The sequence below is a fragment of the Labeo rohita genome, chromosome 8, assembly GCF_022985175.1.
Source record: "Labeo rohita strain BAU-BD-2019 chromosome 8, IGBB_LRoh.1.0, whole genome shotgun sequence".
Lineage (NCBI taxonomy): Eukaryota > Metazoa > Chordata > Actinopteri > Cypriniformes > Cyprinidae > Labeo > Labeo rohita.
Window position 1 is genome coordinate 14951974 of NC_066876.1, and position 13541 is coordinate 14965514.

A 13541-nucleotide genomic window follows, 5' to 3' on the forward strand; every position below is an offset into this window, starting at 1 on the left:
CTTTTTTTCATTTGTTGCACATATTCACACATAGCGTTAAATATATTGTTATTATAATCGAAATGTGGACGACATTCTTTTTACTTTTTATGAAGTCCAACTCCAACACCACTTGTGCAAGACACCGATTTGTAACGATTTTTGTCAAATTACCTGAACTCAGAAATCGCGTGTATTAGTGGAATAGCGTTAAAACGTTGCTTCTGTTGTCGGACCGCAGTTACAATAATATTATGCAACCATGCAAAGAGCTGTAGGGTCTGCCCACTTCATCTCATGATGATGATGAAGACTGATGCTGAGGTGCGTGGACTGCGCTCCTAACCCCTTCCCCCACAGGCAGACAGAGAGATGAAAAAATCAACGCGCCTTTAAATAGAACCATATTGTCATTCTGACTGCTGTTATCTCACTGCCAGAGCGGCGACGGATCCACTCGCCGTCCACTGCCTCATCGCACGACCGAAGAAATACACTTTATATACTTTCATTCTACACACTCTTCACAGCAAACATGCCTTCCAAGAGAAAGAAGAACAAGCGCCGAATGAGAAAAGTGGTGAGTACATTTACTTTCGCACTCTTTTTATTCAGATTCATTGTCCTGCCAGCAATTCTGATTTAATTTAGCATCGAAAATGATTTCATAGCTGGTTAGTTTTCTAGTTTGTTCTGTCAGCCTTGCATGGACTTTAAATAAACTGTAGCAAAATGCAATTTAAGGGAAATCTTTGTCCAATAATGTTATTTGAACCTGTTTATGTACTATAAATAACTTTTAGTGAACTGACGTCATAGTTTTAGGTTTTTCTGTTTTCCTACCATTGGTCCATTTCCACATAAAGAATTTAATAATATTTAGTACATTATGCTTGCAGTGACATATCTGTAGTAGTAGGGGGTGTGTCCCATAGGAACCAGTGCAGAGATGTAACCGAAACATTTGACATTTGGATTAATAAATTAATAAATAATATTAAATGATAAATAATATTTTTGCAATTTTTTTCTGTGTGTGTGTGTATATATATATATATATATATATATATATATATATGCATTAATTTAATGCATTAAAAACTGTTCTTATTAGTAATGTATTGTCCTAAAAAGTGTTGCTTGGATTGCACATTTAAAATACTGATTTAAAATAACACATTTCGGACTTGTAGCACTGTGCATGATAACAATAAATACCAGAATCATAATAATTACCGTGTTTTTGTGCTTTCCATGGTTGTGTTTTGCCTATAGAGTGTGATTGGTTTGGTTTGTGGCCCTTATTCTTTGTTCTGTCTGAGCAACAAACCAAAACCATGCTTTTTGACCCCACCCCCAAACTCATATGGACTTTCGTTGATTTTGGCACACCCTTTGGGTCAGTCTAATACCAAACATGGTTCAGGGCACATTCCTACAGAGGCAGACTAGTAGAAATACTTTGCTTCCATTGGTTTTGTTAATAACCCCTTTTAAACCCTTTGATTTTTAATAAGTATATTTTTGGAAAGTGATTTAGTTTACATTCCGTCAGTGCAAACGGAATGTTGCACTATACTGACCATGCCTCGCCACTCCTAGACATTTTTTGTCTTCTCTGACCAGTGACATAATGAAACACACACAGTTTATGTGTGTGAACACTGAACCCTTTGTTCGAATTTTACAGCAGCTTTTTAAAGTGCATGTCATTAAAATCTCACCTTTTTCATTCTGCTTAGCTAAACATGTAGCTGATTAATGCTCAGTTGTTGTCCCAAAACCTTGGCATGCAGTCATATCAACAGAACTGCCTTTCACACAAGTACAGAAATAGAGGGGTATCTTTTATCTTTCTAGCTGTTAAGCCCCTCAGATACAGCTGGTCCTAAACAGGGCACATTTCACCGTCTCTAATCATCCTGGTAAAATAGGAAATAGTGAGTACTGGGGGGTGAGTGCATTCCAACACCCCATTTGTTGCTAACCAGCACTTCAAAACAGAATAAACATCTTTTTAAACTCAGCTGACAGATCCAATTAACTCATCTTTTTAAGCCCATGCACAATCCTCCAAACAAGTTTCTCCAGTTTTTATAAAATGAAGAACCTTGAAGCAAAATGTGTTTTTTTTTTTTTTCTGTTTTTTCTTAACCGCCTCCTCTGTTCCCCCAAACGCCAGACTGTTTATGGCCTGTTTCATGGACCTGGGCCCATATTTTGCCTGATTTGGCTTTGTCAGTGCTGATGCTGGTCTTCACACATGGTTGCATAATTTGGCCTTAACTGTGCTGGCCACTGTACATCCCATACATGCACAATGAGAGCTTAAATTCTTTTGAGGCCTATGTAAACTGCACTGGCCAGCCCTTGCTTTTGTATAATGAAGCTGTGAGTGTGATTATAATGCGATTATAGTTCCATTATGATGTGATTAGCATTTTTGTCCATTCTGTTTAGCCCCATCCAGAGCTCCGAGGGGTGCTGACTCTTCCAACTCGCTTGACTAGGCATGTCTGAATCAATTGGATTCAGCCATTTTTTGCCATTAGACGGCCAACTTTTGTTCACTTATGTAAGCTCTTAGTGAAGTCGTTAAACCCTGTCTAATGCTATTATGCGGTCAGCTGAACTAAAGATAAGAAATAAATTGGTTCTGATTTCAAATCTCAACTATTTCTCATGCTTGTATTTGTTTTGAACAGCAAGCCCAAAAAAAGGCTGTGGAGGAGCGGTTCGCCTCCTCTGGAAGGGGAACTTCAGGAGTGTGTGCTGTCCCTGCCCCAGTTCCTGCACGAGTTCCAGTTGCTAAAACCTCAAAATGCCCTGTTGCAGTTCCAATTCCCCTGGCAGTGATTGCCCCCATTGACGTTCCTGCTGAAGTTCCTCCAGCAAAACCAGTCGCGTTAGAAGTCTCAGTCACGGATGGCATCAAAGACGAAGTAGTGAAAGCTGCAGAGGACCTAGGACAAACCCCAGTGGAACCCCCTGCAAAAGAGCCAGATGCGACTGAGGAAGGTGCAAGCGTTGTCATTCCAGTATCAGAGGTAATGTGCTATGGAACATCATTATTTATAGATTCAGAGTTGTTGATAATTATCAAGTGCACACAAAAAATGTTGGAAGTAATTAGCAGTTATTACATTGGACTTGAGGAGTCTGTAATTTATTATAGATGTTACTGTTGTGACCAATATAAAAGTATTTGCCTGGCAGTAATGGCTTTTTGCAGCCAGCATGGAAGAAGGAGAGCAATATTTTTTTAGTGAGTGAACATTGTGTACACCATGCCTAGAGCCATGTCAGATTCTTCCAAGCTGCAGTTTTATTGAAAATAAGATTATTAGCTTTTCTGAATGCTGCTTCCATTTTAGGAACAGTATTTCATACTTGTTGTCGCTGAATACCAGTTGGCTCTGTAGGAGTTTATCTGGTGGAATGTGTTCAGTATATAAGATTAGATATTTTGTGTTTATTCTTAGGCTTGGTTTAACACATACTGTGTCTTTAGTAAGTCTGCTGGTTGTGAGCAGGGCCGCCAAAAAGAGGTGGGTAACTTGATGTTTTGTCCAGTGTGCAAGCTTGAGGAGGCTTGGATTGTAACACAATCAGAATTTCAACTGCTTAGTGTGCATAGATGCACAGTCACATTTACAGTTGTTTGACAAATTTTCGAGGGCAAAAACAAGTAATTTCAATACGAAACCACACGTTTGGAAAATTCACATGAGGGTGAAAGGTTTCTCCACACAGATTTTACAACAGTTTCAAGTTGGTTATTAGGGGTGCAACGATAAATCAATTTGTGGATTGATTCTGCGATTTTTCACAAATGCATCGTTGTTCTCTCTGGAATCGATCATGAGCTTAGGTTTTAATAGCAGATGGCACTGTGTGCTTTAGAAACAGCCGTACTCTGCTTGCTTCAAATTCCTTACACACCAGTGTTGCCAATTGGGCTACTTTAACACTGTTGCCGTGGGTTGTTTTTGATGTCTGCATGTTGAATCGATCCCAATAACGTCATATTAAGCCCCTAAAATCTAATTTATCAGGAGAACTTGACAAAAAACGTGTATTTTATCCCCCAGAATGCGATTTTTAACAGGGGACACCCCCCCCACCCCTCGAAACGCCATTCAAACCAGTTACAAAACCCGCCCAAAAAACAATATATCCACTTTAATTATTTATGTGCAGCTCCGTTCACAGTAAACGCTGCTACACAAACTGTTGTCTCACACACTACTACTTTCAAGTCGTTCCAACCACAATAAACTCATGCAGAAACATGCGCCTTGTTGCTGGGAGACAACAGTTTGCTATCCTTCGTTTGTTATCCTTCCACTGGATGGAATCATAGTCTGAAGCTAAAAAATCGGAGTCTGTGACTAGCATACACCACACAATTGTCTGTGGAATCAGTCAACTCTAATCAGCAGACAGGCTCTGACTTTTGGCAACTAGCGTCAAGACTGTAAATCTGGGAAAAATTGGTGCGAAAGTCATGTTGTATTCCAGACTTAACCTTTAAATGCATACCTCGGGTCTTTAGCGACCCGGGACGTCATTCACTACCTTCTCCCTCCTTCATTTTTTAAAAGTTAGACTTTATTAGTATTCTTCACTCTATTCATTATAAACAAAATAAAAATAAAATAAAAATAAAAGAATGTCTGTTTTCTTACAAATTTTTTATAAAAAAAAGTTGTATTGGGTCGCTAGAGACCCGAGGTGTGTAATAGTGTAAGTGTATTTTTCTGCAGAAAAATATTTAAATATCTGATGACTCAGCACATGCAATTTACCTTTATTCCACGAGGTGGCATTGTTTAATAGACAGTAAAGACGTGATGTTTCACTCATAATTAAGGTAGGCATAAAACAAAAGAATATCATTAGCAAAAATGTAACTGGTTTGAATGGCTTCAGAACAATTGCTGTATGCAATAAAATACAAATGTCACTATCATTTGATAGTAGATGTGGTGAATAAACTGCCAGCGATTAAACTATTGATTTTGAAGTGACTGAAAATGATAGTTTTCAGAATATTTTTGAGATGGGGAATATGAGCCAGATGCTGAATGTACTGTAGAAGTGCGCTCTCACGGTGACGGCGATGGTACAAACATCTGCTCAAATTGAACCCTTATAAGTTTCAAAAGGTAACAAAATATGCTTTATTTTAATGTTCTTAAAATATCAAGAGAGTTTTTTGCTATTGCAACAGTTAGAGATCCATCCATGCTGTATATATAAGTCCGGGTCGCTAAAGACCCGAATATGTAATAGTGATTGGTGAAACATTCATGCATTTAAGGGTTAATCTAACAGAACCCAAACTCCAAATGTACCAAATTTCTAGGGTTACCCCCTAATAGTCAACTAACCGACGAGAAGAGGCTTGGTCGACTTCATCTCTTAAGCCGAAAACAAAGAAAGCACTAGTTTATCAAATTATTAAAATATTAATGCAGCCTCCTTACTGTTTTTCCCTGACACATTCATAATCAGTACTTCTGCCGGTATACTGTGACAAGCCTTATGCGTGCACTTGAGCGCTTATTAGGCTATGTAGGCAATTAAAAGCTCATTATTATGATTTAAATGGTTTATTAATGAACATGCGATTAGTTTACCAATTTGTAAAATGAACAACTACTAGTCAACCAGAAAAATCTTTAGTCGAGGGAAGCCCTACAAATTGTACATAATCAGATTACGTAATCAGATTACTTTTTTCTGGTAACTAGAAAATATCTTTTTTGAGTTACTTTTTCAAATAAGTAACACAAGTTACTTTGTTTTCCTCTTTTTTCACCGATACCTCTCCTGTCCCCATGTTGAGAGAAACTGGGAGTGAGGTGTTAAAGCAAAGGTACTTTCTTCAGGCTGAGGCTTATTAATATCACTTTTGGTGTGAAAAAGCTTTTAAAGTTGCGAAAAATATTACTTTTGGTGACAAAAAGTAATGCAAAAGTAATCTAATGCATTACTTTCCATAAAAAGTAACTAACACAATTAGTTACTTTTATAGAGTAACGCAATATTGTAATGCATTACTTTTAAAAGTAACTTTCCCCCGACACTGGTTGTGCCTTTATACAATCTGACATTCCCCCCAGATGATCCCCCAAAATATAAAGTCACTGCCACTCTCTCTTCAACCTCCTGCACCTCACCCGCCCTCCTGTTTTTTGAATAGCAGCCAAGCTCTTAAAGCCCACCCTTCTTTTCCTGTGAGCTCTGCTTCAGCCTCTCCTCTCCCTTCACAGACATCACAAGTGCTTGGGTTGGACATCCACACACATTGAGAGTGGCACGGGGCAGGGCGAGAGAGAGAGAGGCACATACCCTTGCAGTGAGTGTCAGGTTAAGGGCTGAGTTAACTGGAGTGTCAGGTCTGTGACAGCATGGGTCTCATTCTCAGTTGGTTTCGAGGCCCTCGCGAGCCCGTTGACTTGCTGGATGTCTCTGTGGAAACGCAGGTGAGCTCCCACCTTAATGGATGGAGGCTTGGTGAAGGGGTTTAGCTGGTGGAAAGAATGTTTTGTGTGCTCTGTGTCTCCCCCCAGCTCTTTCTCCCCTCCTTAGATTTGTTTGAGGGGCCAAGGTGGGCGTTTCAGTGGCTGGTATGTTAGTGTGGAGGAGGAGCTTGTATGTGTATGCGCAGATAGGTGGGTGGAGGCTAGGAATGTGCTTGGGTGGGGTACATGGCGTAGTCATGCATGCTAATGAGGGGGTGTGGCACCTTTAATCATTTTATTGTTCCATTTGAGTGTAGGTAGTGATTACTGAAGAAATCAGAATTGTGAAAGCAAAAGTTAATTAATAATAGGTATTCTTTTGTTTAAGATGGTGAAACTGTTTATTAATTATAAAGAAAATGTAAAGTGGATATCTGACTGTAGGCTCTTTTATAACCACATGCACATGGTCAGCTCTGAGGAGGCGTCGTGGCCAACAGAATGTTCTTTGTCTCTTTAACAACAATCTTTGTGACAACAGTTTTTTGTGCACTTTTGTACTGTGCAAGTCTTTGTGTGGTTTATACAATACATGTAGTTAAATGTCATTCTGCACATGGTGCATCTATGAAGTGAGCATACATTAATTTGTAATGCTTTACCAGGGTTATTGTAGTTATTGTTATTGTAATTTTGTTTTTTAAATCTAATTTAGTTTTGATTAGTTCTCAGTCTGTCGTTGTTAGTTTTAGGGTTTTTTCAGAGTCTTCTAGTTTGAGTTCATTTAGTTTTTAATACACTACCAGTCAAAAGTTTTTGAATAGTAAGATTTTTAATGTTTTTTAAGAAGTCTCTTTTTCTGATCCAAAATATAGCAAAAGCAGTAATATTGTGAAATATTTTTACTATTTAAAATAACTGCTTTCTATTTGAATATATTTAAAAATGTAATTTATTATTGTGATTTCAAAGCTAAATTTTTAGTATCATTACTTCAGTCTTCAGTGTCACATGATCCTTCAGAAATCATTCTAATATGCTGATTTGCTGCTCAAGAAACATTTATTATTATTATTATTATTATTATAATTATTATTATCAATATTTATGTGAAATAAAAAGTTTTTTTTATAATTTTTAACATAATAAAAAATATAGAAATTACTACTTTTATTTAGCAAGGATAATATAATGTTACAAAAGATTTTTATTTAAGATAAATTCTGTCCTTATGAATTTTCTATTCATCAAAGAAACCTGAAAAAAAAATCTACTCTGCTGTTTTCAGCATAATAATAATAATAATTGTTTTTTTTGTTTGTTTTTTTTTTGAGCAGCAACTCAAAATATTAAAGTGATTTCTGAAGGATCATGTGAGTGGAGTAATGATGCAAAAAATAAAAAAATTCAGCTTTGAAATCACAGGAATAAATTACATTTCAAATATAAATTCAAATAGAAAGCAGTTATTTAAAATAGTACAAATATTTACTGTTTTTGCTGTACTTTGGATCCAAAAAAATGCAGGCTTGGTGAGCAGAAGAGACTTCTTTAAAAACATGAAAAATCTTACTGTTCAAAAACTTTTGACTGGTAGTGTATTTAAAAATGTTTGATGACATAAAAGTTTCTCGGCGGTCTCTAGTGGCATTTTCATGCTTAATGAAGATGAATTGTAAAACCGAACATTTGTAGCCACATTTGAATTGCATTAAAATTTAAACATTTAAATTGCATTAATTTTTAATCATTTTTGCTTACAGTTTTAACTTTGTAGTTGAAATTTTTGCCAAAGTCTTGTTACAACCTTAAGTGAGGCCTACTGAAAAGAGAAACTTCATTTCCATATGATGATAGAAGCCAGTTTCCACCATGTAAAAGAAAAAAACTAAGCCTGGTAAAAATGATATCATAATTATGACATTAAAGTCTAATTCTTATGTCATAATTATCACTCAGTATCTCATTATTTAAACTTTTATGTCGTAATTATGACTGTTTATGTTAGAATTTAGACTTATGTCATGAAGTTGCCTTTTTATCTCATAATTTCAAACTTTTTATGTCATGTTTTTGTCAGAACTTCAACACATTTTATGTTTTATCTTATAATTATGACATTTTATGTCATAATTATTATCTGCTATGTCATAATTATGATTATGATACCAAATCATTACTTTTTTTTCTAAAATGGCAGAAATGGGCTTCCGCAGATACATGCATTGGAGTGTTGGAACAGTGAAAGATCTCAGAACAGCCTGGCACACTTTTTTTTTTTTTTCAAAAAAAGTTAAAATAGCCATGGAACATTTTGTTCTGCTCCCACAGGGGGCGTTTAGAGCACTTCCCTTCTGTGAGCAAGTGCAAATGTTCAGTACTTTATGCAGAGACTGGCATAGTAATGTAGAGCACATCAATATTAAATCATACTTAATATTTCAACAACATGCATATGTTGTACTCATGTGTACAACATATTGCTCTACAATAAATATGCATGATTAACAGAATTTAATTTAGTAGTGTTAGTTTTTTCCAAAACTGTTGGCTAGAGATTATTTTTGTTGTTACATGTGTTGTAAAGTATTATGATTATCAGTATTATTAGTTTAATTTATCCTTAGAGTGACACTGAGCTTTATAATTTTGTGTTGTACTGTTTTTTTAAGGTCACATCATCTACAGATGAGCCGGTGTCCATCCCTACAGAATCTGAGGTATGGTAACATGTCCTATCCCATCAGCCCTTGACATTTCATCACTGTATATCTACTAAACACCCTTGCCTTTGGCCATACACCCTTGCTGGAAAGGTGTTTTCCTAATTACCAGGCCTCCGGCGCCACACCTTACCTTTCAGGGTGCACTAACATGCTTTTCTCATAACTTTGCGTTATGAGGTGTAAAGAAAACGTATTAACCCATACTAACATGAACTCCAGCTTTACACAAATATACAGCATGTCTAGAGAATCAATATCATGGATATGTAATGGACTTTATCAGTGGAATTTGTTCATTCTTTAATCATGATCTTTTTAAAATATGCTATTCACAGGTCCAGTTTGAGGACACTACACTTGTAGCCACAGAGGTAGGTTTGTATGTATAGATAGATAATAATGTTTTTTTTTTCATACTATTTGTTTTACCACCATAAAACAAAAACAAAAAAAAATGTTGCTTTATGAACAAAAAAATAATTCAGTAGATTGTAAGTGCAAAGCAAATTACATTTTTGTTGTGTTCAATAAATTATCATCCACTACTATTCAAATTTTTGAGGTCAGTAAGCATTTAACTTTTGTGTACAGTATGTTTTGCATGTTTTCTTGTCTTTATGATGTTCTGGTGCAGACGCTTGTTGTAGCTCAACCTGTCGAGACGGTTGACACCGAGCAGGCAGTTGAAGCTGAGCTTCTTGCTGAGGATCCTGTGGTAGAGGTACCAATGCCAGAGGAGGAAACAGTGACTGCAGCTGAAAGTGTTGCTGCGGTTGAAACTGTGACAGAAACGGTAGTAACTGAAGTTGAGCCTGTTGCTGACACTGCAGTGGAAGTCGATGGGCACGTTATCGGGGTCGTGGGAGAGCCTGTCATAGAAGCTGAAGCCATAACTGTTGAAAAAGAGCCTGCTGAAGTCCACACAGTCACAGAAGTCACGGAGGTGCCTGACACAATACATCTTCATGGCACATTGCAATGGACTCTTTGCATGAGTGTATTTGCATGCACTAACAGGTGACTTTGTCTTGTCCGTTCCGTTCACTTGTTTGGATAGTTGGGCATGACATGAGCCTCACACTTCCCATTCTTTGAGCATTCCCTTGAACACTTTATTTTATGTTTTTAAAGCACACTATACTAACTATAGTGCTAGCAAATGTACAGTTGAGGTCAAAAGTTTACATACACCTTGCAGAATCTGCAAAATGTTAATTATTTTACCAAAATTAGAGGGTTCATACAAAATGCATGCTATTTTTATTTAGTACTGACCTGAATAAGATATTTCACATAAAAAACACATAAATTCATATAGTTGAATTTATAAAAATGACCCTGTTCAAAAGTTTACATACACTTGATTCTTAATACTGTGTTGTTACCTGAATGATCCAATCTAAAATCTAAATGATTTTTTGTTTAGTGATAGTTCATGAGTTCCTTGCTTGTCCTGAACAGTTAAAATCCCAGCTGTTCTTCAGAAAAATCTTTCAGGTCCCACAAATTCTTTGGTTTTTCAGCATTTCTATGTATTTGAACCCTTTCCAACAATGACTGTATGATTTTGAGATCTATCTTTTCACACTGAGGACAACTGAGGGACTCATATGCAACTATTACAGAAGGTTCAAACACTCACTGATGCTCCAGAAGGAAAAACCCTATTTTTTGTTATTTCTTACTAAATAAATAATACCATGCATTTTGTATGATCCCTCTTATTTTGGTAAAATAATTAACATTTTGCAGATTATGCAAGGTGTACACAAATTTTTGACCTCAACTGTATATTTATGTTTCTTTTCTTACAGGATGTACATGCAGAGCCTGAACCAAAAGCGTTTCCATTGGTAAGTTCTTTTGATTTTTTGTCTCCATTCTGCTTTTTTTTGAGATAACTCACCAGTCAAAAGAATATTAAAAATGCTTTTATCATTTACTCCCTCTAATGTCTTTCCAAAACTGCATGATCTTCTTTTTGCTCTGGAACATGAACACAAATGTATCTCAGTATTTTGTCTATATAATGAAAGTCAAGTTGTGACCCCACTGACTGACAGACAGATGTCAAAGCGTATGTGTTGCAATCTTTTTTCTCAGTAGCAATAGACACAACCAAAGCCATGTTTAATTATATAGCATATATAAATATTTACCTGCTTGATTTTACTCATATATTTATATATGTACTATAAAGCAGAAGGTGTTTACCATTGTCACTGTTTGGACCAAAAAAAAAAAAAACTGTGGTAAGATTTGCAATGCATGCCGAGGGTCATAGAAATAAAATGCATTCCTTTTATTAGGAAGCTGTAGTACCTACAGAAGCTTTAGTGGAACCAGAGCCTGAGCAGCAGCAGCCAGTCCTACTGGAGGAACCCACGGTATAAAACAACTTTTTATTAACTCCATTCATGGGATTATTTCAAGCATTTTTGTTCAGAATCCTTTTAGATTAAAGTTTAATTTTAAACATGGTCTCTTGCCCTCGGGTTTTCACATGCTCAAGCCTTCGGTCGAGTCCACGAGTGACCCCATCGCTGAAGAATTTGTTGTGACTGAGTCAGTAGCTGTTGACACAACCGTTGCAGAGGAACAGGTGAGCAGTTGAACTCAGCGAGCGCACACACACCTACAATGTGCACATCAGGCATTAAATCCTGTTAGCTCCTTGGATGGGTCTAAATAGAATATATGGCCTGTTCCCACAGATTCCTGAAATAACAACAGATGCCCCCAAGGGTCTATCAGAGACACTGTCAGAAACGATTCCTGCTCCTGAGCCTCTGCCTGTGCCTGTACCAAAAGAGATTATACAAGTGAGCTTTTAAAATGGTTAACTCCACTGCTGCATCCCATTATTTATAGATATATACACTTCCAGTCAGAAGTTTTTGAACCGTAAGATTTTTAATGTTTTTCAAACTCACTAAGCCTGCATTTATTTGATCCAAAGTACACCAAAAACATTTAAATATTTTCACTATTTAAAATAACTGTTTTCTATTTGAATATATTTTAAAATGTAATTTATTCCTGTGATTTTAAAGCTGAATTTTTAGCATGTCGTTTTGCTGGATTTTTTTTATTTCAACTGTGAAATGATAAATATTTGTATGCATTTCAGGCTCAAGATGAATTTACGGCGCAAGTAGAAACCGAAACTATAAAGGTATTTTTTCTGTGTTTTTTTTTTTAATCTTCTTTGGGTATGAAATACAATGCTGCTACCACCCCCCAAAAAATAGTATTTGTTTTAGTTAATGCTGTTTCTCATTTTTATAGGACTTGGCAGTGGCTGGTGGCCTAACTGTGGATGCCATAAATGGATGTCTGGGAGCTACCGAAGTTGCAATTGAAGGTTAAAGTGCCTATGGTAAGAATGTGGAGCTCTTAAAGGGATAGTTCACCCAGAAATTAAAATTCTGTCATCATTTACGCACCCTTATGTTGTTTCAATCCTGTATGAATTTCTTTTTTTCTCCTGAACACAAAAAAGATCAATAAAATGTTCATTTTGTGTGTTTTACAGTTTCATAGGACATAAAGGGATGGCTGAAATATGAAACTATGCAAAGTGCCTTTCTGTTATGATTCTTACCTAAACTACGGCAAGGATGTGCGGCTGATCTTCGCTGATGGAGTTTCTCCGAGCTTCTGACTAATTTTCTTCAGTTTCCATATGCATGTACAGTAGATTTGATGGCGTTATACATTGCATACGTAGTCAAGTAAAATGGAGGGGTGTTGCAAATGTATATGTTTTTATTTAGACCATTTTGTAATGGGGAATGAAAACTTCTTGTTGTATTTGATAAAATTATTTGGAGTGGAGTGCTTTAGAGCACAATTTCATACAATGCCATCACCACATCTTCTGTGTCCTCCTCAACTATCCATATGTGCCTTTTTCCAAATAATAAATAAAGGGAGTTTGAGGATAATTAGTCTAAATTTTTAAGTTTGTAAGTAAATAAGTTTGATGGATTAAACACTGTTTGTCACCTATTTAATTTTTATAGGATATGAAATCTTGACTTGTAAAATGGAACAAATAAGATATTGGGTAGATGACAGAAAATGACTCTTATGCACTTTAGTTTATCTATCAGGGGCAATGCATTTTAAAGACACGTTATCCATTTAGGTAAATAAATGGAAACATTTGCCAATTTACACAGGTAATATCCTGCCCCAGTCAACATGTCCCAGCTGTTATTTGAATTGACATTCATTCAGGCTTCCTGTATGTATAATATAATTATTTGATTATAGAGGGTTTGCACTTACGCCACGATTTGGTCAGTTACGCAGATGCGTGCCCATACTGGTGATATTCGGATGTAAACAATAGCATGGATTG

At 36.3% G+C, this 13541-nt stretch overlaps 1 protein-coding gene across 2 annotated transcripts; it reads left to right on the forward strand.

The window, feature by feature from the left end:
• Positions 1 to 276: 276 nt before the first annotated feature.
• On the forward strand, positions 277 to 13122 carry si:dkey-164f24.2 (E3 ubiquitin-protein ligase RNF12-B). Of its 2 annotated transcripts, XM_051117052.1 has the most exons (12): positions 277 to 559; positions 2685 to 3026; positions 9122 to 9169; positions 9511 to 9546; positions 9810 to 10118; positions 10990 to 11028; positions 11485 to 11562; positions 11688 to 11777; positions 11890 to 11997; positions 12306 to 12350; positions 12464 to 12554; positions 12711 to 13122. In XM_051117052.1, the coding sequence occupies exons 1-11, from the start codon at positions 515 to 517 to the stop codon at positions 12542 to 12544; spliced, it is 1221 nt and encodes a 406-aa protein (XP_050973009.1). In that variant the 5' UTR covers positions 277 to 514; the 3' UTR covers positions 12545 to 12554; positions 12711 to 13122. The 2 variants fall into 2 exon arrangements, with proteins under 2 accessions (XP_050973009.1, XP_050973010.1); XM_051117053.1 differs by lacking the exons at positions 277 to 559; positions 2685 to 3026 and adding an exon at positions 6267 to 6470.
• Positions 13123 to 13541: the final 419 nt, after the last annotated feature.

What these genes read in the sequence shown, in the direction of transcription:
- si:dkey-164f24.2 (XM_051117052.1), top strand. Translation starts at nt 515, where the DNA reads ATGCCTTCCAAGAGAAAGAAGAACAAGCGCCGAATGAGAAAAGTG. An exon ending in CCATCCCTACAGAATCTGAG is followed by an intron (nt 9,170 to 9,510) that starts GTATGGTAACAT and finishes TGCTATTCACAG; the next exon opens with GTCCAGTTTGAGGACACTAC. An exon ending in AACCAAAAGCGTTTCCATTG is followed by an intron (nt 11,029 to 11,484) that starts GTAAGTTCTTTT and finishes TCCTTTTATTAG; the next exon opens with GAAGCTGTAGTACCTACAGA.